This window comes from Suillus plorans (genome assembly GCF_016647745.1).
Source record: "Suillus plorans strain S12 chromosome Unknown HD556scaffold_5, whole genome shotgun sequence".
Taxonomy (NCBI): Eukaryota; Fungi; Basidiomycota; class Agaricomycetes; order Boletales; family Suillaceae; genus Suillus; species Suillus plorans.
In genome coordinates, this window is record NW_024537389.1 from 505046 (window position 1) to 526878 (window position 21833).

General features: G+C 48.9%; 7 protein-coding genes across 7 annotated transcripts; 2 read left to right on the forward strand and 5 right to left on the reverse strand.

Annotated features, from left to right (window-relative positions):
• Positions 1-49: 49 nt before the first annotated feature.
• On the reverse strand, positions 50-3008 carry HD556DRAFT_714655 (cytochrome P450). The gene is made up of 14 exons (XM_041311390.1): positions 2778-3008; positions 2472-2707; positions 2327-2421; positions 2180-2271; positions 2089-2132; positions 1740-2040; positions 1390-1685; positions 1272-1338; positions 945-1220; positions 710-900; positions 603-657; positions 518-550; positions 434-462; positions 50-376 (listed from the first exon to the last, which is right to left on the reverse strand). Exons 2-14 carry the CDS (start codon positions 2599-2601, stop codon positions 192-194), a joined length of 1794 nt encoding a protein of 597 aa, XP_041165690.1. The 5' UTR covers positions 2602-2707; positions 2778-3008; the 3' UTR covers positions 50-191.
• Positions 3009-3024: 16 nt separating this feature from the next.
• HD556DRAFT_1227352 (nucleophile aminohydrolase) lies at positions 3025-4630 on the forward strand (the record flags this gene model as incomplete). The annotated part of the gene is made up of 10 exons (XM_041297157.1): positions 3025-3116; positions 3176-3282; positions 3351-3449; positions 3502-3583; positions 3634-3864; positions 3917-3956; positions 4010-4217; positions 4273-4363; positions 4417-4486; positions 4538-4630. The coding sequence occupies 10 exons, from the start codon at positions 3025-3027 to the stop codon at positions 4628-4630; spliced, it is 1113 nt and encodes a 370-aa protein (XP_041165691.1).
• HD556DRAFT_715288 (uncharacterized protein) lies at positions 4535-5632 on the reverse strand. Its single transcript, XM_041311392.1, has 2 exons — positions 4704-5632; positions 4535-4641 (listed from the first exon to the last, which is right to left on the reverse strand). Exon 1 carries the CDS (start codon positions 5306-5308, stop codon positions 4784-4786), a length of 525 nt encoding a protein of 174 aa, XP_041165692.1. The 5' UTR covers positions 5309-5632; the 3' UTR covers positions 4535-4641; positions 4704-4783.
• HD556DRAFT_715287 (TFIIH subunit Tfb4/p34) lies at positions 5633-7736 on the reverse strand. Its single transcript, XM_041311391.1, has 8 exons — positions 6972-7736; positions 6774-6922; positions 6682-6723; positions 6476-6633; positions 6295-6420; positions 6103-6238; positions 6014-6046; positions 5633-5959 (listed from the first exon to the last, which is right to left on the reverse strand). Coding segments are annotated over exons 1-8 (930 nt in total). The 5' UTR covers positions 7256-7736; the 3' UTR covers positions 5633-5957.
• HD556DRAFT_1332575 (L-aminoadipate-semialdehyde dehydrogenase) lies at positions 7269-11289 on the reverse strand (the record flags this gene model as incomplete). Its single annotated transcript, XM_041301806.1, has 15 exons — positions 7269-7874; positions 7926-7999; positions 8047-8123; positions 8177-8356; positions 8402-8439; positions 8490-8771; positions 8829-9003; positions 9066-9130; positions 9183-9713; positions 9765-9878; positions 9929-10101; positions 10164-10461; positions 10512-10900; positions 10954-11140; positions 11194-11289. 15 exons carry the CDS (start codon positions 11287-11289, stop codon positions 7413-7415), a joined length of 3141 nt encoding a protein of 1046 aa, XP_041165694.1. The 3' UTR covers positions 7269-7412.
• Positions 11290-13250: 1961 nt separating this feature from the next.
• On the reverse strand, positions 13251-13778 carry HD556DRAFT_1332593 (uncharacterized protein). Its single transcript, XM_041301807.1, has 2 exons — positions 13507-13778; positions 13251-13460 (listed from the first exon to the last, which is right to left on the reverse strand). The coding sequence occupies exons 1-2, from the start codon at positions 13675-13677 to the stop codon at positions 13356-13358; spliced, it is 276 nt and encodes a 91-aa protein (XP_041165695.1). The 5' UTR covers positions 13678-13778; the 3' UTR covers positions 13251-13355.
• A 1825-nt stretch (positions 13779-15603) lies between these two features.
• Positions 15604-15915, forward strand: HD556DRAFT_1227920 (uncharacterized protein; the record flags this gene model as incomplete). The annotated part of the gene is made up of 1 exon (XM_041297189.1): positions 15604-15915. A coding segment is annotated over one exon (312 nt), but the record flags the coding sequence as incomplete, so codon positions are not given.
• Between the last annotated feature and the right edge of the window lie 5918 nt (positions 15916-21833).

The following is a 21833-nucleotide window of genomic DNA, read 5'->3' on the forward strand; positions in this document are numbered from 1 at the left end:
AGTAGATCTATTCACAACAGCCAGCGTATCATAGAGTATGTATGTAGTACAGCAAGACATGTACTAGTATCGAAATCGAATATAATAATCATATAGACACAAGAGCCTTACATCTCCTCCTTCGCCACCGTAAACTGCCATGCACTGAGCCACGACGTCCAGATCACTCATGGAACCAACTATTCAAATGATCATTCTCGGACAAGCCGCATGCTCAAAGGCAGGTGAGGAGTTTCACCATCTCCTGCAGGTGCCTTCACTACCGGTATGTGGAAACCAGTCATTTTCCAGTGTATCTCCTTCACATTTCCGTTGTCGTCGGGTTCCGACGGCAGGGCAAAGTGAATGGCTGGCAGAAGAGTGGCCAACACGTCCTCTGAAATGCAAGCTCTTCAGTGCAAAGTCCTAATTACCAACATGTCAGATATCTCACTTATTTCCATTTCGGCAAATTTGAAGCCTCTGGGGGTTACGTATAGTGAGGACATATTCAGGTTCAGGAAAATTGGCATCTTACATGCAGGAACGATTGCCTGCAAGGAAGGTCATCCTGAAGGTCGTTTAGCGAGACGCACGTGACAAAACAACTTCTTGCGACACACATAGATGAATAAATACCCGGATATTTCACTCCGTCCTTGTCCCCAGGTGAGACCCCTAAAAGAATCTTGGTGAATAACTACGTCTCATGACTTGCGCAAAATGTAACCTTGAGAAGATTTGAGCCATCTATCAGGTTTCCATTCTGACGCATCTTCACCCCAGACAGCTTGATTATGATTCGCAGCAAGGATGGATATGACGAGTCTCTGGTTCTTAGCCACATGGATTACATCGATCTCTTCACCAGATGCAGACCGAACTGGGAAGTGTAATGGGACTGATGCCGATCTTGTAGTTCTTCAGAAGTGTCAGCAGGTACCGTCTCTCGACACTAAACTAACCTTCGAGTGAGAACAGGCAACGATGGATAGAGCCTTAATGTTTCTCGAACAACTGCATTTAGTAAAGGAAGATTCATCAATACATCATATGACAGCCTGGCGGATGCGCTTTCATCTTTGGCGTGCGAATGATCGGGGTCGGGAACTTGATATGCAGCCATAGCACCACAAATTTCTATCCTCAGTTGTTCCTGGATATGAGGGTGCTTTGCAAGCATGTACAGTGCACGAGCCACTGCTGCCGTCGTCGTCTCGAGACCAGCAAAAATCATGACGCTATCCGATTGAGAGGTCAGGTTTAGCCACGGGGAAGCAACTAGAACTGACTTCATCTGTCCCAAGAGCTCGGAATCACTTAGTCTATCTGCCTCGGAAGATGAGGCGTTTGCCCTGACTGTACGTGTCCCACGTGAGAATGAATACTGCATTGCCAATAATTACTCACCCATGATAGACATCATATCTTTCCCCGCTGTTCCTCCCAACGTGTCGTGGGCCTGTGATAGGGGAGGGGAGGGTAGCTGCAGCTGCAGCGCAGCCTTTTTCTCTTGAAAGATGGCCCTACTGGCTGAGTCCATGATTTCGACTATTTGGCGTAGCTCTCTAAGATTCCTCATAATTTGCGTCGGCAGCCAACTTATCGTCAGCCAGTCTAACATCTTTTTTCGCCAGTAAAGAGAGCAATTGCGCATAACTATCGGAATGATAGGACGAACTATCAGGGTTTTAGCGATGAATGGACTGTGAGACAGAGCATGTCAAGGGATGATTCCACTGGCAGGTTAGCCTACGCACCCTAACATTCGTAGAGCATTTGTATACTCGTCCTCATTTCCTGTCTCTAGTGCAGCTGAATGGTAGCCCAGCACGCCCTCGCAAATACAATCCAGAGAACTGCGGGAGAGCCAGGGTAACACATCGATTTCTACGGACTCCCTGCATCGTGCATGATCATCCTCACTGCGGGAAGAAAGATTTGACACGAGAATAGATTTTAGCTGATGGGAGATGGTTTGAATAACGGGCAGGAGCTCCCGCATATTGGCAGTGGAGAACACTGGATTGAGCATTTTGCGCTGCCTTCGGTGCTGTTCCCCTGTACTAGCAATGAAAAAAAACCATGATGATTACCAACAAGATTTACCTAGTGTCGAAATAAGACCGTCGCCGAAGATAAGCTTATTGCAACTCGAGGAGGGTCAGTGAAGGACGTTCGAGCAATACTTGACTCTTACGACAAAAAGCTGTCATTTTCTTCAAAGGTATGCTGCTCCTTGACAAGGATATGATGGAGCGCGCGTGGGTCTGATACATATAGCCATTCCTCCTGAGGTCTTCACATCAATAATCATGTCTTATGGAGGGTAATGCATAACGCGTACTCCAAATAACACAGGGATCCTAACAGCTCCACCAAACTCTGCAGCAACATCTAAGCAGCGTTGGAAACCGTCCACAAACATCCACTCCATGTTGCCTACAGCGATGAATGTGAGCATTTTGAACTGACCGCTAGAGAAAACTGACCTTTCCACCAATGTTGCTTATCTGGGCCTGCAACATCTAGGGCGTTTGCCTTTCTGGAGGCATGTCTCCGAACAAGCTTCCATGCTGCAAAGGTAAGCACACTGTATCCAATAAGTTGAGCGAGAGTCATCCTGTAATATGGTCAGTATGTAATTGTACTACTACCACACGGCCACACTGGTTGCCGCGATGATGGAAGTTCGGAACACGATTGTCGAGTGCTTAAGAGACCGAGCCTACTCGGGGCAATAGTCGGTTCATTACTATTAGTTCATTATTAACTGATTCGTTATCTGGTTTACGTACTACACGTCAAGCCTGCTTCCCAAGCGAACCGTGACATTTCGAGGATGGACTCCTGTCCTACCGTATGTACTTATACTCCAGTTAAGCTTGATATTATTGCACTGGCTTTTCAGCCTTGCATGTTCTGTTGCCTGAGGGTCCCGGCATTCAGAGTAGCAACATCACGTGACGGCAACGTGCCGGTGTGTGCCGGCCTTGGCCCTTCTGAATCTTATCGATCATTGATCGGGTAATGATGCAGGCGCCGATGAAGGAACGTTGTATATACGTCGCAGTGCACGGAGGGGCAGGATATCATGGAGTTGCGTCAGAACAAAGTGTCAAGAGTGCTTTGAAACGGTAATGACAGAAAACTCCGCGATATTATCTCAAACTCATCCGAGTCGTAATGACGCTAGTGCTTGTGCTCAAGCTTTGCGGGGATCACCACTAGATGACTCCTCTGCCCTTTCGGTTGTAGAGCGAGCCATAGCCGTTCTCGAGGATGATGAATACCTCAACGCAGGTACGAGTTCTTGTGGCACTCATCACAATAACGTTCACTGTGTCCGATCTTTCGCAACCTTTCATCAGGTTATGGTTCCAATCTGACAATTGACGGCACTGTAGAATGTGATGCGGCTGTCATGGACGGCTTGTCGGGAGATTTTGGCAGCGTTGGTGCTGTTCCGGGTTTGGCGACCTCCGTGATGACTTATCTTGCTGGCTGACCTTAGAAAGGCAGGACTAAAAAATCCAATAGAACTGGCATCGGCATTGTTGAGGCACTCCAGAGAACCTGACCCTCTTGGGCGCATCCGCCCCATGTGAGTAAAGGTGCCCCTTTCATGGAATGCGAGTGCTGAGTCCTGACGAGGACTCTTGTCGCATCCGGAGCATACTCGTTTGCATTATCGCAAGGTATCCAAACCGTTGCTCCAAGTGAATTGATATCGCCGCGAGCGACGCACGAGTGGCAGAAGTGGAAATCGCGACTGGATCACCCCGTTGATGGCGACCCAGGGAGCTTGTCTCAGGATACCATGCAGGACACGGTTGGCGCGGTAGCCTGGGATGATGAAGGCAATCTCGCTGCTGGTGTTTCAAGGTATGTTCTCAGACACGCTTCTAATGATTGAAGAGTCACAAATGGTATTTAGTGGTGGGCTGCTTCTAAAATATTCTGGTCGTATCGGCGAAGTAAGTCTACAGGTAATCTGACATGATGTGGTGTTCGGGACTGAACTGGACAGGCAGCTACCTTCGGAGCCGGGTGCTGGGCGCAGCAGTCGCGCAGTGAACGTTCTGGGATGGCATGCAGTATTTCTGGAGCAGGGGAACACATAATGCGATGCGGACTGGCCCGTGTGCTTGGCGAAGCCTTACAGTCCCAGCAATCAGATGATGGCGAGCTTGACACACACCACGTATTGCTTCGAATATTAAATCAGCAATTTACTGGTAAGCTTGCGTACTGCAGCAATTTGTGTTGCTCAACAAATCGTGGTCGTCATAGAACCATTGCATCAACGAGGGGAGCAGATGCCAAATGCAGGAATTTTGCTGTTAACAAAAGAACAAGGCGAAGATGATGAAGTAGTGCGCAAGTCATCCGCATAGCATCTTATTTGTTCGCCAGACATATTTATTGCACAGCAAGGTTATGGTGCGCGTTCACTACAGAAAGCATGGCGGTCGCGTACGCAAACACCACCACACGCTCACCTAAGGTAATCACAAAGCTGCTGGCGTATAGAAATGCTGATTATGACCATGTGCAGGCATCCATTTTGCGTCGTCCAGCATCGACTGACTCTGCCGTAAATGCAGACAAGTCGTCAGTGTTCATAACTGCACTGCCCATTCACCGGTAGCATCGTCCAGTCTGCATACGGAGGGTAACACTGTGTCAACGAATGCAATATATGATCTCAGTACATAACTCACGCGGTGCACTGTTTTTAGAACTAAATGTTTAAGTACCTCTATCCCCAGATAACGGACTGGGGGCGCACATTGAGTAGCTCTTAGATCTTCAGAATTTGTGCTATGGGCCCGAGCTTCTGGTGACGGGAGCGTAAGGTGGTCCACGCCCTGTGCGCACCGGTAATGCTATCGAGGACACGCTTGTCGTCTAGGGAGATGCGGTTGCGCAGCGCTGCAACTATGCCTGTGTTGTTCAAGTCCCAGTTCCTGGCGGCCAGAGGCTCGCGTGTCACATCAGGGCGAGCAATTGTACCTGTAGTGTAGCCCTCAAGGAGGTTTATGTGGAAAACCTCCAGCATGAGTTCGGACCACGAGGTCCAGTTGTTCTTCGCTCTGTCCAGGAGCTCAATCTTGTCGAGATCGGCTTTTGAGATACGACACGCTGTAATGGAGACAGCTGATGATGTAGGATAGTACGCATACAGGTTAGGTGCAGGGAGAGCTGGAACCGACGGAGTGGCTTGTGGCACGAAGGGAGGCACTGCAGAAGGTGTTGCAACATTAAGCAGGGGCTGCGGGTTTGTGGTTCCATCAAGATCGGTCCTCGCACGAGTATGGGGGGCCATTATGATGAGGGAAGAGGTTAAGTGAGTTGGGGTAAGGTAGTACAAGCCGCGAGGTATATATATGCGCGACTTGAGGATCCCTCGAAGAAGCGCTCCCAATAAGGGAAGGATAATGGTCTGAGCGCGGGGTATCGATATATCAGTACGCGCGCCCGCCGATGAAAACACGCGTTCGACACTTGTCAGAACGGCGCGTAGAGGAGGCCTATAAACAGTGTCTGGTAGTCTGACGCGTCTAGAGGTTCTGACTCCTTATGCATAGTCAGGGCTCATAACCTTTTAGAACTAAACGTTAAGTCAGACTTAGGTACAAGTTAGTGCACGGCGGGCGAGAGACAAAGTAAGAGACACACCCTCTATCCCCAAATAACAGACTGGGGAAAGAGGGTGGACACGAGGGTCCGGTCATATATAGTAGTAGTAACATTCCAAATGTTCAATCTCCGGCTTCGCGTCAACATCCAAGCTCCAACACTGTCATCTGCCCATTGTCATCGGAGACTGGACATCCCATTCGGTGGAGTGGAAGTTGGACGAGGCGATGCCGCGTTGTTCAAGTTGGCCAGCGGAAGTCCTATGCGTGAGTTTGCAGGAGTGAGAATGGGGCGAGCAGCATTGAGTCGTTTGAGTGTATTGATAGGGAACTTCGTTCTGTGTCCGTCAGGGTCAGAGTGGGCAGCCCGGGAACGAGGGTAGCTAACCTGCATGTAGAGCAAACCGGGAGTGGTTGACAAAAAACTGCAAGATCACAGGCTCCTTAGAATTCAGTGACAAAGCATAGAGATGATGCGTACTAGATAAACAGACTGAGCAGACAAAACCAATGTCCACAATGTTCTTGTGACAAAAGCACGCAGCGCGGAAATCAATCTTGTCTTGCTTTGGTACAGCTAGAATCTTGCGGATGGATGTTGGTGACAGGAAAGACATCTACGACAATGATAGCTGATGAGCGACAGAATTGACAGACGATGAGATAACATTACAATCAAATATTGCAGGAGTGCATCTCGGCGTTCCAGGTAGATGTAGGACCCGTTCGTTAGGTGAGCTGCTTGCTGCAAAAATACGGTATCGGGTCCATAGACTTTGCACACGTCAATTGTCACTTTCTGTTCCGTATCGCAGTCAGTCAAACAACATGTTGCTAAAGGGCGTGAGACATGCCAGTTTTTGTGCGGAGAAGATAGCGTTCATGATTGGGATGTACGAAGAAGACAAGTCAGGGGAGACTGAAAGGATTAAGATGCGAGGGTCGTGGACGATCGACGGGTCCTCTGCGACACCGGCTGTCGTTGATGAGGGATGGGTGATGCGGTTGATGTCTGGATATGGGTTAGGTCGTTGGCAGCGACACATTCTCTTTCACGCACAACACAGGGCCTTCGTCACAGCGCCTACCAATGCACATGAAGCTGTGATGCAAATAAGACGACACACGACAGATCAAATGTCCATCACTCACGTTCTTCGTCGAGCTCTCCGATAGCATCAAACTCATTCATGATCCTCTGTACAACTGTCGAGTCCACAAGCTTGAATGGCAGATACGAGTTAGCATCCAATGAGGGCACGTCATCCGAGAGCAGCTCCGTGGATGAATAGAGCAATACACTGTGCGTCAGCAGTTCATTAAGTGCTCGCTCCTGAGGATAGATCTCACCTCTTCCCAGGAAACGCGCCAAAGACTACAAGTGAGTTCTCATGCTTGGATGCGATATGCGCATTCAGAAATGCGAGGAGCTGCGAGAGGAACGTCTCAATGGAGAGTGGATACTGGTTTGAAGTTTGCGCAGAGAGGTGCCATTGCGTTGGAGATAGGTCTACTATCACGGATAAGTGAGATGCTTTCTCCATGGCTGAAATGATGCATGTCAAGTATTTTGTCCAGTTTGGTGCATGACTGGTACTACTACGGTACAGCCACAATAAGTATGCAGTTATCATGTTGCTTAAACCCTAAGTACGTATTTAAGCGTCCAATATCTGAATCTCTATCTGATGATCAACTGACGACTCCTGGTATATCAGTAATGCAAGGGTGAGATGTTTATAAGGAGGTTCATTATCAGCATTCACGAGCTTGAACCAACTGCTCCGAGTGTCAAGCCAAAAAACCTGTCTCTCTCCAAGCAGCTACCCACTTCCTCACCAGTCCATCATCAGCGATAGGTGCACTCGTGAGACTCTTACTTGCTTTCTCACTTTGCACTGTCAGCAATGGGTACCGCGTAGCCAGTTCCTCTTGTCCGTATTTGTTCTCAAAAAATGTCAACAGCTTCCGGCTCGGGTTATTCACTTCATCAATAGGGCTAGCGCGCAAAGCCTTGATCCACTCGTGCCTCGGGAGGGCTTTAAATTTCAGGCCGGTGTGTTGGAGAGACGAGAGGACGGACGTCCACGGCACAAGCTTTGGGTGAATCACGTTCCAAACAGGGCACTCTCCCAAGGGCAAACGTTGATGGGGAACATTGACCAGGTCGATGATAGCCTTTGCTGCGTAGTCCACTGGGAGCCACGAAACTGACTCGTCGAGATTGGGAAGAATTCCGATTGTATCTGTGCACTGCCACGGAATATAACAATCACATATATCATCGATAACGGTTTTTCATACCTTGATGATGAGTGAAATAGCCTCCGTCTCGTTCCACACGCCATTCTGAGAGTCTCCCACCATTTGGCCAATTCCTGCACGCGCTTCAGTGACTATTTCTCCTATGGTGAACATGTCTCACGTAGCACGCCCGCCCGAATAGGTGTCTGCTGAGAGGCAACTTGACAGAGCTTCTCAGTGATCCACTTCGATTGCGCACTGACTGAAGTCAGAAATCTGAGCGTCAACTGCGCGAGGCACGAGGTGCTCACTAGCCCAACCCCTGAGCGACAGAGGGATCGTCCGTAATGGCTTCTGGGATTGAGTCTGGTCCGTGCCAAGCTGCGACGGCACTAATCGAAGATGCGAAGTAAAAGTCTGCTGGTCGGGGATGAGGCGATGCAAGTGCCAGATTAATCAAATTGACAGCTCCACGTATGTGGGGTTCGAAGCTATTGCTCTGTTAGTCAATATTCATCGAATCGAGGTGGACTTGCCTAGAAATGCCAAGGTTGAAGTTGACCGCCCAAGCGTTCTGCACACAAGATTGACGAGAATAAACCAAGCAGTGTCTTTGATGCTTACATGAATGATCAGCGTTGCCCGTGTTGCGATCTCGTTGTACATGTCTGTCTGAAGTCCAAGCTTGTCGGTAGACAGGTCGGAAGCGAGAGCTTTGACACGCGTTTGAACCTGCTCATAACGAGATAATAGCTTCCTTGTCTTCATGGAAGCTGTTATGCGACTGGACGCATCTGCATCGTCCTCTGCTCTGCACAGACAGTAAACAATGGCCACAGAAGGGTCCGAAAGCAGTTCATCCAGAATATATGCTCCCAGAGACCCAGTCGCGCCAGTCAACACAACCTACATCAATATCGCAATCAGGCGTAGAATTTGTGGGAAGTGCAACAGGGAACTTACAACGCGAGGGGTAACTGAGTTGCTTGCGGTTCCATTTGTTCCGTTGGCATGAGCCTTTTGCGTATAAGCGAAAGAGCTGTACTTCTTAACAAGTTCCAGCACGATCTCGAGCGAGCTTCGTTGTGCTAGAGCACCTTCATTGCCATAGGACATTGCAATCAGGAGTCGAGCGATCCTGTATGTTTACTTTAGCCAAGGCTATATACAGCGTCATGCACATGCAAGGGATAAACGTACTGCGTGATGGAAGGATGTTCGAAAACAGTGTTGGGGGCCAGCTTCTTGCCATCTAGGTAGATCTCCTGCGCCGTTATTCAGCTTACAAGCAGCAATCAGCAGAACGTTTGAGCTGACTCTCTGAATGGTGTTTCGTATTCTGCTAGACTGCAACGAGTCTAACCCGAAATCGAAGAGGTCAGTATCATCTTCTAGGCTGTCGATAGGTCGATCGACCGTCTTGCCGATTACATCTCTAATGGCCGTCCTAGCATCTGCCTCATCGGTCAGTCGTCTCTTCCCATCCTCGTCGATGTCACCCTCTAGTCGTTTATAGACCTCATTGATGATGCCTTCGAACTCCTTGTACACCCGTGGTCTGATGATACTGCCCTTATCAGCACGAGGAATCACTGTGCCATGAGGGAGAAATACAAGTGCTTCCGACGCAAGCTGCGAATGCGAGGGAGCCTCAGCATTGGCAAGGGCGACGATAGGCGCGAAAAGCTTAGCGAGCTCTGAAGCAGAGCAGTCTTTTGCAATTTCGGTTGGAAGAATCAGAGCTCCAATTTGAATGCGGCCGGCACCGAAGATGATGGCATCCGCAATATAGGGAGATGAACGAAGTGTGAGTTCCATCGGGACAGGATTCGTCTTCTCGCCGTTAACCTGGGCATGTTGGTAAATAAAAATTATCTTGATCTGGTTTAATATCCATACCATGACCAGGGTGTCGTCGATTCGCCCCATGAACTTGTATGCGTCGGGGATGGTGGGATGCTTGATAAATAGATCTTTCGTTGCGTACGACCCATCGGGTCGGTTGCTCATAACCTTCGCTGGCAATTAAGACAATATAATCCAATGGTAGTATATATACTTGCCTTGTGGGGCCAGCCATCTAAAACGAGCAGCTCATAGATATCCGCGCCCAGAGGTTCGAATCGCAGGTAGTCGTTCACATTCGTATTTACATATGGTCCCTTAGCGCGCGTCCAATTCCAGCCTTTATCAGTCTCGAAGTCCCGGAAAGACGTCATGAGATGACCCGTTTCAGCTGCATTGAAAAGAGATATGCTGAATGTCAAGTTTCTCTCAACCTGTCAACATATCACTCACTAGAACCATAATGGCCTACCAAGCGGACACCCTCGTCGACAAGGAAGTCGCCGAGCTCGTCAGGACATGGACTACCGCTGAACGAGACAAGTTTAAGGCTCTTGAGGACCTGTAGACCTTCAGTGGTCCCAGCGAGGAGTTTCAATGCTAGAGGAACGCCGAATAGTGCCTCCACGTCTGGAGCTTGCTTGAGAAGCTTGATAACATTGGTAGACGTCAATGGCATTGATCCAGTTGGGAAGAGGTACAGCGGTTTTGCAGCACAGATTGCACGATAAAGATTGCGGTGGCCGTGCGCCTGTTCAAGGCGAAATAAGTGAATTCTGGTAAGAAATACGCACAACATACATGATACAATGGCAAGGTCGTTAAACTTGGAAGACCAAAATTCATGAGGGAGTTGCCGACGGCCGCTTTGTTGGTTGCAGTAATCGGCTTTGGGAAACCAGTGGACCCGCTCGAGTGGATAACCGTGACTGGAAGAAGATATTCATCCTCCCACTTTAATGCAGGGTCCCATCGCGTCTTCTCTGGGTGCAAAGAACGAGCGGCTGAGCTGAAGACGTCAGATGAAGGCTGGTTGATGATCGTCACAGAACTGGGGTTATCGAGATGTGTAAGAGCTGCTGCCGCGGAAGGTAATAGCGCGTCTTGCACTATCACGTGGGTTGCATTTGTCACAGTCAACAGGTGAGCAATTGCGGAAGGAGAGTTATTCGGCGATAAGAAAAGCACGCCTGTAGAAAGATTGGCAAAGTCAGAGCAAGACTTCCATATGTTGTGCACTAACAGTAGCCCATTCGATAAAGCGCCATCTCGGTGACTACATAACTGATGTTGCTAATGCCCAGAAGTCCAACGGTCATCCTACTGGTGACATCCCCTTTGGAACGTCCATTCAACAGTCCATTGTCCCGTAGGTGGTGGGCAAACAAGGACGCTGAAGCATCAAGGTCGGCCAGAGTATACTTGACATACTTCACGGCTGCTGTGAGTTTTACACAAAATTTTAACAGTACGTCGTACTTACATTGAAGTTCTTGTCTGGTATGCTTAGGATCTCAAGGTTTGGGTGATCGCGAGTGCGTTCAGCTATAAGGTGATTGAACGAATATATCGTGGACATTTTTGTGGCAACTTGAACTTCAGACCTGTTTTAAAGAGTCCACTCGAGTTTGTAGCACCCTGTTATGACTCCGAGCTAGCTCGGTTGCCGCGATTACCTCGAACCAAAAGTCCGAACATCTCACATGTAGGGATGCTCAATCCCAGTGAAAACCTACGGGTGGCGTATCTCGGCACATCTAGGAACAAAGTTGAACGTTGAAATTTGACGCAAATCTTGTGTGATCGTGAAAATGGCTAAAGAATCTAGAGTTGGTGTAGTTTAGCTTTTCGTTTACCATGTATAGCCCTTTGCTTTGCACAATTAAACAAGCTCAGGGTGAATCACACGGAAAATACATCACATAGTTCTATGTACAACTGTCTTACAAATATAAGCTATAGCGCCAGCTAAAGTGGCAACACCCTCTACCTGTCTCGGCATTCTCCCCATTTCATCCAAATTACGTGTGCAATATTACATCGTGCTATCCTGTCACACTCCTCATTATTTACAACTCATTGTCCTCCTCTCACAACTCATCACTGATATGAGCACAAGCGACGCGAGAATCGGCCGCATAAAGTGTACATTTACCCCTCGATACATGGTCAATAATCCTATCCAACAACTGATCCTTCGTACCCACAAAACACAAACCATGCCAAGACGATATAGCTTCCAAAGAAGGCTTGGACATATGCTCTGTCTTGGAAAACAACGACTGGAATGATTGAGACACACGCTCATATGCGCCGCGGCTACTAAAGATATTCAGAATGCTAATAGCTTTTTGCCTAGTAGGATGTGCCACTTCTTGAATGTGAGTGGACTCTACATCATATTACAAATGCTCTGCGCAATAAACCAAAGGTCACCGCCTGATATAGCAGAAGCATCCACTGACGTCAACTCGTCCAGTATGAACACGGCTAAATTTGAAGGCGTGGCAAACCCTGCGGCGACCTCACGACATGCAGTGTAATCACGATGCTTGGAGTGTGTGTCCGAAATGACGCATTCCCCATGGAGTAGATGTTGCAACAACTATTTTTGCAACTCGAGCAAGGGATATATGGTCTAAACTGTGCAGAACACATGCCTGCTCACGCAACACAACTTCGGACGACAAAGGACACCATCGGACCCCTGAACGACACGATGCAAAAAAAATATCATGCACAATGGGCTCTGAACGTCTACGAGACAACAAACCTGCCCCTGCGAGGGACAAAGACTGAGATAAATCAATGGGGCCACTGACAGCGGATTCTGGCAAATGGCTTGCATCACCACAAAATATACACGAAGTTGCTAGAAATGCTAAACATCAGAAAGATACCAGAAGATTGAGCGGTGAAATGCTATCACCTTGAAATTTCGATGTACCGTGAGAATGAGGATTATGCATGGGATGCTCATCTTCCCAACCAACAGTGCGCCACGCAGTAATCCAATTCATCCCAATCAAAGCATCACATTGAAGACTGCGCAAAACCTCGAACTCAATGTCAGTCGTGGGGGCATGGCCATCGTAGGAAGCTGTGAGAATCTCAGAAAACCGAGAATCATTAATCAGGTGCTGAATAGCCAAGATCATGAGCAACAGAAGGAGCTACAAGACAACGCGACTCGAATCAGTAGAAAAGATATCGGAAACAGGCAAGCGGCCGATGAACGAAGTCATGATGGTAGGAACGCAAGAGGGGTGTTAAGGTGATCGTGCAGGAGGGACCTAAAGGTGGTGTGGACCAATCAATCAACACAGCCTCGTTACCATCCAAGGCGACAGTTGCCATCTAGGGCAAAAAAGAGAGGGGCGACGAAATCATGAAATCTACCGCCAAAACTTGGAAATAGCGAGCTATAAGACCCACTCCCTAAAGGTAGCGGGAGTTTTCCACATCAGTACTGTTGGCCTTGATTGCATTGGCAGCTCTTTCTTTTGTTCTCACCATCACTCATATCAGTAAACTTCACAGAGTCAATAATGTCTGCCCATGGATTGTGAGGGACGTCCAAAACTTTGAGAAGTGTGAGGCAGATACAATGCTGCAGGAACTCCTTGCAAGATGCACAGGTCCCTCTCAAAGCCTTTCTGTCAGCAAGAAATCGAAGCTACTCGAAACTGCTCTCAATGCTGTCCTGCCTATCTGCAATGTGGGGGCTGTAGCGCAGGAGATAAAGGGACACTTGACTAATTTGTAAGTATTTTGAGCAGTGCAAAAGAAGACTGACATTATTGTCAAGTTGCAATATCGAGGGCGAAACATCGACATACACTTCTTTCATCAAAGCCGCCAACTGTGCGCTCCATAAACCAAGCAAGATGAAGGTACAAGGAATATCTGCATTCAAGGTCGACAACAATACCAACATTCTACTCCATGTCAATGATCCAAAGCCCATATACCAGGACCACCAGGACAAACAGTCTGAACGCAAGCCTGACATTGTTGTTGTCTCTCATCAAACTGACCTGGGTACAAAAGCACAGGAAACGCGAGAATCCCAGGTTCACAATCGCGATCTCATGGGGTACCACTTATGCGGTCAATTCATGGCTGTTCTCAACAACTACTACAACTTATTGTCGTTCAAACGTGATGGTCCCAGGGGCCTTGGGCGCACAAGAATGGTACCATTCATGGCGGTAGACCTTCTCACATCAGATGGCCACCTGGGTCTGTCTTCGGTATGAGGAGAGCAAACTTCTCAGTACAAACATATCTCCATGTTGCTATCATCATTACCACACTTGTATCAGTATTCCCACAGTCCATACCATGTCTGTATGCAATACATTTTCTCCAAGATTCTGATAGATTGAGCAATATGTACAACAAATTGGCCCATCTACTGTAATCTTGTAACACAAGATAGCCCTAGATCGATGTAACAACTTGCTGTTTCTGATCTACAAAATGGCTAAACTATCTAGGACTATCTAGGACACTAGATGTGGTGAGATACGCCACCCATAGGTTTTCACTGGGGCTCAATTCTTAAATGTCATTGTCCTTTGCAAGCCAAACACTTAGTAAGCGTCGCCAAACCTGTCCTAGATGGGACTTGTACCTAACCCTTGTTAGAAAGTAGCGCGCTAAGATCAAGCAAGTACTGGGGATGGGCAGTGCTCGGTCAATTTTAAACTCCGCCCGTGATTTGCTTTGCACTGCGTAGAGTCGAAACAAGTGTCCAATAAAAAGATCGACTGACACTACACTACCACAACAATCTGACCGAAAGTTTGTATGGAGAAATATGCGTGGATTAATGAGACTTGGGTATTCTATGGGAAAAATGTGTAAATGGTGCTGTCCTTGGGAGGATCACTCACTACAATGGCATGAAATGCACTGTTTTTTCAAGTTTTTTTTCATAGAATACAAGGATTGAGTAAAAAGAATACATTTCACCTAATTTTTGGGTGACATGGGGGGTTGCACTGCTGGCAACCAGTCGATCTTTGAGCATAGTAATGAGTGTACTGACTCAGTGCAAAATGACGCGACACGACACATTTAAACATGTCAAGAAAAGGATTAACTGTCCAATGCAGCACCGATACGTCAAAAGGGACCACTATAACCCGGTAAAACAGTGTTCCCCAACACAAAAGGCTCATCTTACACACTTAAACTCTAGAACAACTGTCGAAAAGGAGAATAGTCCTCCTGCCAAGACCTGTACTAGTGCAAGGGACAGCAGTCCAAGTCCTGCAATCATGGCACACCTGTGAATTCAGCTCAACACACAACATCAGAAGACCAAGACATACGAGAGGCATTACCACAGTGAGCGCAAGTGGGCCTCGTGAAAGGAAAATGCTGCTGCATGTCTTCAGGAGCAGCTGCACTCTCTGCAAGCTTCGAGCTCTGATATTGCAGCAGGAGCTCAGGCGGCTGAGGCACAGCTTGTGGACACTCTACAAAGTGTCAATTGCCTCAAGAGTCGTAATGATACACTCACAAAACAGAACCGTGCACTGACTATGCGTGCAGCACGTGCATCTGCAGCGAAGCATCACGCCATCGAGAAGACACGCATTCACAGCACACAGCACAGAGGCCACTACAAACTTGTTTGCACTAAAGGAGAAAGGCATCTTCACAGACACTTCCCGTGCCATGGTGCGCAATATGGTTGCCACCCTAGATGTACCTATACGGAGTGTTAATGCCACCATTAATGCTGTGGCGGAGGCACTTGGTGTTGAGATCACTGGTTCTGTTAGTGGACATAGCATCCGTCGAATAGTGGCCGAGGAAGGAGTGGCTGCTGAGGCTCAACTTGTTGACGAGATGAACATCGCAAAAGGCACTCGACAGCAAGCCTTTCGAGTGCCCTGAAGCATTTTATGCTATTCAACGTCTTGCACTGGATCACAAAATGTATCCTCACTTCCCTCAACTCCTGGTTACCTTTTTCCAGGGGGCTCTTGACATGTGGATTCAATTTTCTGCTGAGTTTGCAGCTGGTGGAGCAATCGATAAGTCATCCCCTTCCCAACGACAGACGGCACACATAAAAACCACCAATGATGACAATGAGGGTGCCCTTGGCACTATCCGCACATCCCTCTGCTGTGCCCCACACATGTCATTATCACATTTCAATTCTCATTTCATATACAAGAAGAATTAGATGAGCACGTACATTGAAAATGTTCTGGATGTTAGTTCATGCCAGAAACTCCGCAAAAAGGCTCGTGAAAGGGATGAGAGTGGCGAGGAGCGTAAACGGTGGTTTGCACAGGTCAAGTATGATAAAGAGGTGGTGCGGCAGCACCAGGAGCAAGATATCAAGAAATGAGCACACTGTGATGCTGCAGGAGCAAAACTTGATGCAGTCGTCCCACATCTCACACTTGAAGATATCACAAAGCTTCGCACCCCAGAGATAGACCTACAAATTCGTTGGCATTATCAATTCGACCCTGCAGTACCGGCAGCCAAACACATACCAACCACGAAACAGAAGAAGGTGGAAGTGCTGCTGGAGGCCGTCGGACAGTATTTGAGTGGTGAGGCAACCCCCGGTGGACATCCAATGTCTTCGCAGCTGCAAGCGCTAGACAATCATGCTGTTACATCCCACTCGCTGGAACTAGGGGATGGGGAGGACGAAGCTGAGGATGAATGATGGTTAATTTTCTTGCCAAGTTGTTTGATGTTACCTTATACAGCTGATATTATAATTTCTTCATACGTGTAGTTGTAATTGGCATGCGCTAGTCATACTCTTGATACATTCTTGATATTTGCCATTGTCATATCCCGCGTTCCGGACCTGGACCTATCACACACATCATTTCCGGATGTCCGGATCCGGCCGACGTCTATCTATGTCCGGATCCGACCCGCGTCTAACTTCCGTGCCTTATCCCTTTGTATGTTCCTACTCCAGTTAGACCATATCATTTTCCGTACCTCATTTCATTTCCGCCTTTATTTTCATCTGTTCTAATCTCCGGGTTCATTTACTATTTTCCGATAGACTAGCGTTTGACTTTTCTATACGCTCCGTCCACAGCTTTGTACAGCTTCGGACTGCGCATCTCTGTTCTCTGATAAGTCCTCAGTAGTATATAAACCCTGTAGAATCTATGTACATCCTCAGTTCAAATATCATCTTAGACTCTGCTCATTCTCTCCTCCGCCCGACTTGAGTTTCTCTCTCGTCGACCTCCGCTCGTCTTAGGATTGACTCCTATAGACTTATCACCTCCGCCTCTACCTTTGGTAGTCCTCCGCTGTTTCCTTTCTAGTTCGGACTTCGTCCGGATTAGTCTTATCTCTTGTTCCCGAACGTCCGCCGGAATTCCCGCGTATCGGACATCGGACTCCGGACATCGCCCGACGCCCTCCGGACATCGTCCGGTAACCTTCGGACATTGTTCAACAGCCTTCGGAAGTTAGGGGCATGTACTCGGGTAAGGGGTGCAGCGCACGAGCTGAAGCCAAGCCCTTCGGATCCGACCCTTGAGCACGTTCTTAACAGTATATTCGAACTCACACCTTACCGAGTATACTTACATCTGACTTCATGGCACCTACACGGGCGCAGACCGCTCTTAATGCAGCGGGTGTTGTAACCGCCCGACGCGACTCTACTCCCATAGTCGATGCCTTCCTCAGTTTCTCACAGCGCCGCGCTAGTGCGCAAGGTGCTGCCTCCAGTATCTCACAACTCATGAATCGCCCACATCCGTCTACCCCCACCCCCACACCCGCCGGAAATCTTCCGCACAATGATTCCGACGATGAACTTGCCCTAGGCGGTAACCCGCCAGGAGGAGGTGGCGGAGATCCGGATGATGAACCTCCGGAAGACCCGACTGACGATGAAAACGAAGGTCTAGGTCCACAAGACTTGGTCTTCCTCCGGCTATCCCAAGCCATCAATAACCTGGCGCGTAACAACCGCCAATCCTCCGGATCCGGTGATCCTAAAGTCAAAGTCCGAGAACCGGATACCTTCGATGGCACTGAGCCCCGGAAACTCCGGGCGTTCTTTGTCCAATGTGAGCTTAACTTCCAAGCTAAGCCGAAATCTTTCCGTACCGGCCGAACTAAGGTCAACTTCGCGCAATCATACCTCAAGGGCATGGCCCTTGAATGGTTTGAGCCGGACCTCCTTTCGGATGATCTAGCGGATCGTCCGGATTGGATGGATGACTACTCCGAGTTCATGTTAGAACTCCAAACTAACTTCGGACCTCACGACCCGGTCGGAGATGCGGAAATGCAGCTGGAACAGCTCTATATGCGCGACGGACAGCGCATCAACAAGTACGTTGTAGAGTTCCAGCGGCTAGCTTCCCAAGTCCGAGGTTGGGGCGACGGAGCTCTGCGCCGTCAGTTCTACAACGGACTTCCGGCTCGCATCAAGGACGAAATCAGTCGTCAAGGAAAACCCACCACTCTGTCCCAATACAAAACTCTCGCCCAGACTATCAACGCTCGATACTGGGAACGCAAGGGAGAAGTCTCCCGCGAAACCAAACCCTCCGCATCCGCGCCTCCTGCTAAGCAGTCAGCTTCCACTTCCGACTGGAAAGAGTACTCCGGCGGAAAATCCGGAAATGCTTCGGCTTCCTCCTCCGCCAAACTTCCGGACTTGACGTCCAAGCTCGGAAAAGACGGCAAACTCACCTCCGAGGAACGCCAGAGGCGCATGGAGAAGAAGCTCTGCCTCTTCTGCGGCGGACCCGGTCACACTGCCCGGGACTGCCTAAAGTCCACTTCCCGTGCGGCCAAAGGTCGTGCTAGCACGGTGACTCCGGAAGCCAAACCGGAGGTCTCGGAAGAGACAAAAAATTAGTCCGCAACCCTCCTGACTCCGCGCGGGACGAGGGTTGCATTGACTCAACCCGTGCAATGGAGCTACGCCTCAATGCTATTTCCTTTTCCGATCCGAACTCTCTAGTACCATCCGTCTCTATTTCTACTTTTCCCGATATTTCTCCGTTCCCGGCTCTAGTAGATTGTGGTTCCTCCCATTGTTTTATAGAAAGCAAGCTAATCCGAGAAAATAACATTCCGACCTATGCAATTCCTCCGCTTCCGCTCCATCTGTTTGATGGTACTTCTAATGCCACTATTACTGAGGCAGTAGATTTACCAATCCGGTTTCCAACCGGCGTGGTTACCTCCGAAACATTTTATGTTACTCCGCTGGACTCATCCTGTTCCATCGTTCTAGGATATAGCTGGCTCACCCGACACAATCCGTTGATTGACTGGGTAAAGGGCAGCATCGATTTCCGTCTGATTCCTCATGGAGTGCCTCCGACCCCTCCGACCTCTTTTCCGCCGGCTCCAGCGGAAATCCCTTCCTCAACCTCGCCGAGTCCCTCCACTGATAATGCCGGTCCTAATATTTCCCTAATCAATGCAGTTGCCTTTTGCCGGGCCTGTAAATTAGAGGGATCGGTCCAGTTCAGTATTTTTGTTCGTCCGTCCGGTGTCAATCTCCGCTCCGCTACACTCTCCTCCGAACCTCCGAACCTATCCGGAATTCCTTCGGAATATCACGAGTATGCGGATGTCTTTGATAAGGGCAAAGCCGGACAGCTCCCTCCCCATCGTCCATATGATCTAAAGATCGAATTGGAAGAAGGAGCGGCTCCGCCCCTTGGCACCATCTATTCCCTTTCTCCGGTTGAGCTTGTAGCTCTTCGCAAATTCCTTGATGAGAATATTGCGACCAGACTTCTTCGTTCCTCATCCTCTCCGCACGGAGCCCCTGTCCTATTCGTCAAAAAGAAGGACGGCTCCCTACGCCTCTGTGTAGATTTCCGAGGACTCAATAAAATCACAAAGAAAGACCGCTACCCGCTTCCCCTCATTTCCGACCTTCTCGATTCTCCGAGCCGCTGTAGAAACAACAATACTGAGTGGGGCTATACGAAGATGGCTCCAAACTGATATATTTTTGTTGTGGTCTTTGCACTGCCTAGTTTGCTATACTTGCCTGACAAGTGCGTTCGACCCAGGGGTCTGCGATCTGGGAATAGTCTTGGGGGTAAGTGAGTAATGTGGGGTCAATAGTCCGAGCGCGGGAAACAATGTCCAAAGGTATAATTACGATGTCCGATGCAAAAGCGTCGGGTCCGATGTTTTCGGGGTTTCGGGTTATCGGGTTCGGGTTCGGGGTGTCGGAAACTAATAGTAACACTATAGCGAGCGTCGGAAGAGCGAGCGGTGTGCGCAATAATAACAATGACTGATACGGATAATGAAAGAGCGATGATATTCGCAATATCAACTAAGAACTACAAAATATCGGGTTTGACCACTAAGCGTCGGGGAACTGCTCCCCTCTACTTGGATAATGAATAATGCTCGAGGTCAGTCCAATATATATGTAAGTACGTAGAAATGCGGAACCCGTAGGCGAAAGTAGCGGCGGAGTATTTCGGATCCAAAGTACATGTAAATAAACATGAGGCGCTGCGGACTATGGGAAAACATGTAATAGCGCTGGCTACAACGTGAGTAATGTGCGAATTAATGAACTACACACCTAGTGGGGCTAGCAAGACGGAACGGGACACGGATAGGACAAGTGCGCGGGAAAACATCGGGTCCGATGCGGCCTAAACGTCGGGTTGGCGGGTTAGCGTCGGATAACATCGGGAAGTGATTAGCATGTGACAGGTATTTGGCGTGTACTGTGAAATAGCTCAATACGAGCCCAGCGCCAGCTCGTGTCCTACACCGCGCTAAAGTTTACACTAAAATCGACCTCCGGTCCGCATACCATCTAGTCCGGATGGCGGAAGGAGACGAGTGGAAAACTGCTTTCCGAACGCGCTATGGCTCGTATGAATGGTTGGTTATGCCGGAGGGTCTCACCAATGCTCCGGCGGCTTTCCAGCGCTTTGTCAACACCATCTTCGCCGATATGCTTGACATATGTGTTATTGTGTATCTCGACGACATCCTCATTTATTCCGCAGACCTTGCATCTCACAAACAACACGTCCTTGAAGTTCTCCGACGCCTCCGGAAGCATCGGCTATATGCTAAACCGGAGAAGTGTGAATTCCATTCCGACTCCGTAGAATACCTCGGTTACCTCCTATCTCCGGCCGGACTTACAATGTCCTCCGACAAAGTCCAGACTATCTGCGACTGGCCGGAACCTCGGAAAGTCAAGGATATTCAATCGTTCCTCGGATTCGCCAATTTCTATCGTCGCTTCATTTTTAACTACTCGGATATTGTAGTTCCGCTTACGCGGCTCACTCGCAAGGATGCTCCCTGGAATTTCTCCAAGGATTGCCGGAAATCTTTCGAAACTCTCAAAAAAGCCTTCACTACGGCTCCGGTGCTTACGCACTGGATGCCGGATGTTCCTATCGTTGTTGAGATGGATGCTTCTGATTATGCTATCGCCAGAATACTTTCTATTGTATGTCCGGACCAGGAGCTCCGACCGGTTGCCTTTTATTCCCGAACCCTTTCGGCTCCGGAACTCAACTATGACACCCACGATAAGGAACTCCTAGCTATTTACGAAGCTTTCCGGTCCTGGCGACACTACCTTGAAGGCTCCGCCGAGCCGATAGATGTCGTCACGGATCACAAGAACCTTGAGTACTTCGCTACCACAAAACTCCTCACCCGCCGCCAGGCCCGCTGGTCGGAATATCTTCATCAGTTTAACCTCGTTATCCGGTTCCGACCCGGAAAACTCGGAGCAAAGCCCGACTGCCTAACTAGACGTTGGGACGTCTACCCCAAAGAGGGGGATAAGGACTACGCTCAAGTGAATCCACACAACCTCCGGCCGATATTTACCACAGAACAGCTCGCTTCGTCCCTCCGGGCATCACACCTAGCAATTCCGGTGCTCCGGGCGGCTGTACTGATGGATGTCGAGCAACTTCATAAGGACATTCTGTCTGCCCTCCCTAATGACCCTATCGCTTCCTGTCACCTTCCGGGTCCGTCGGACCCGAGATGGACAGTGGACGAGAGTGGTTTCCTCCGTTGCGACAACCGTATATACGTTCCAGAATCCAATGACCTCCGTCTCCGAGTGCTCCGGAATAC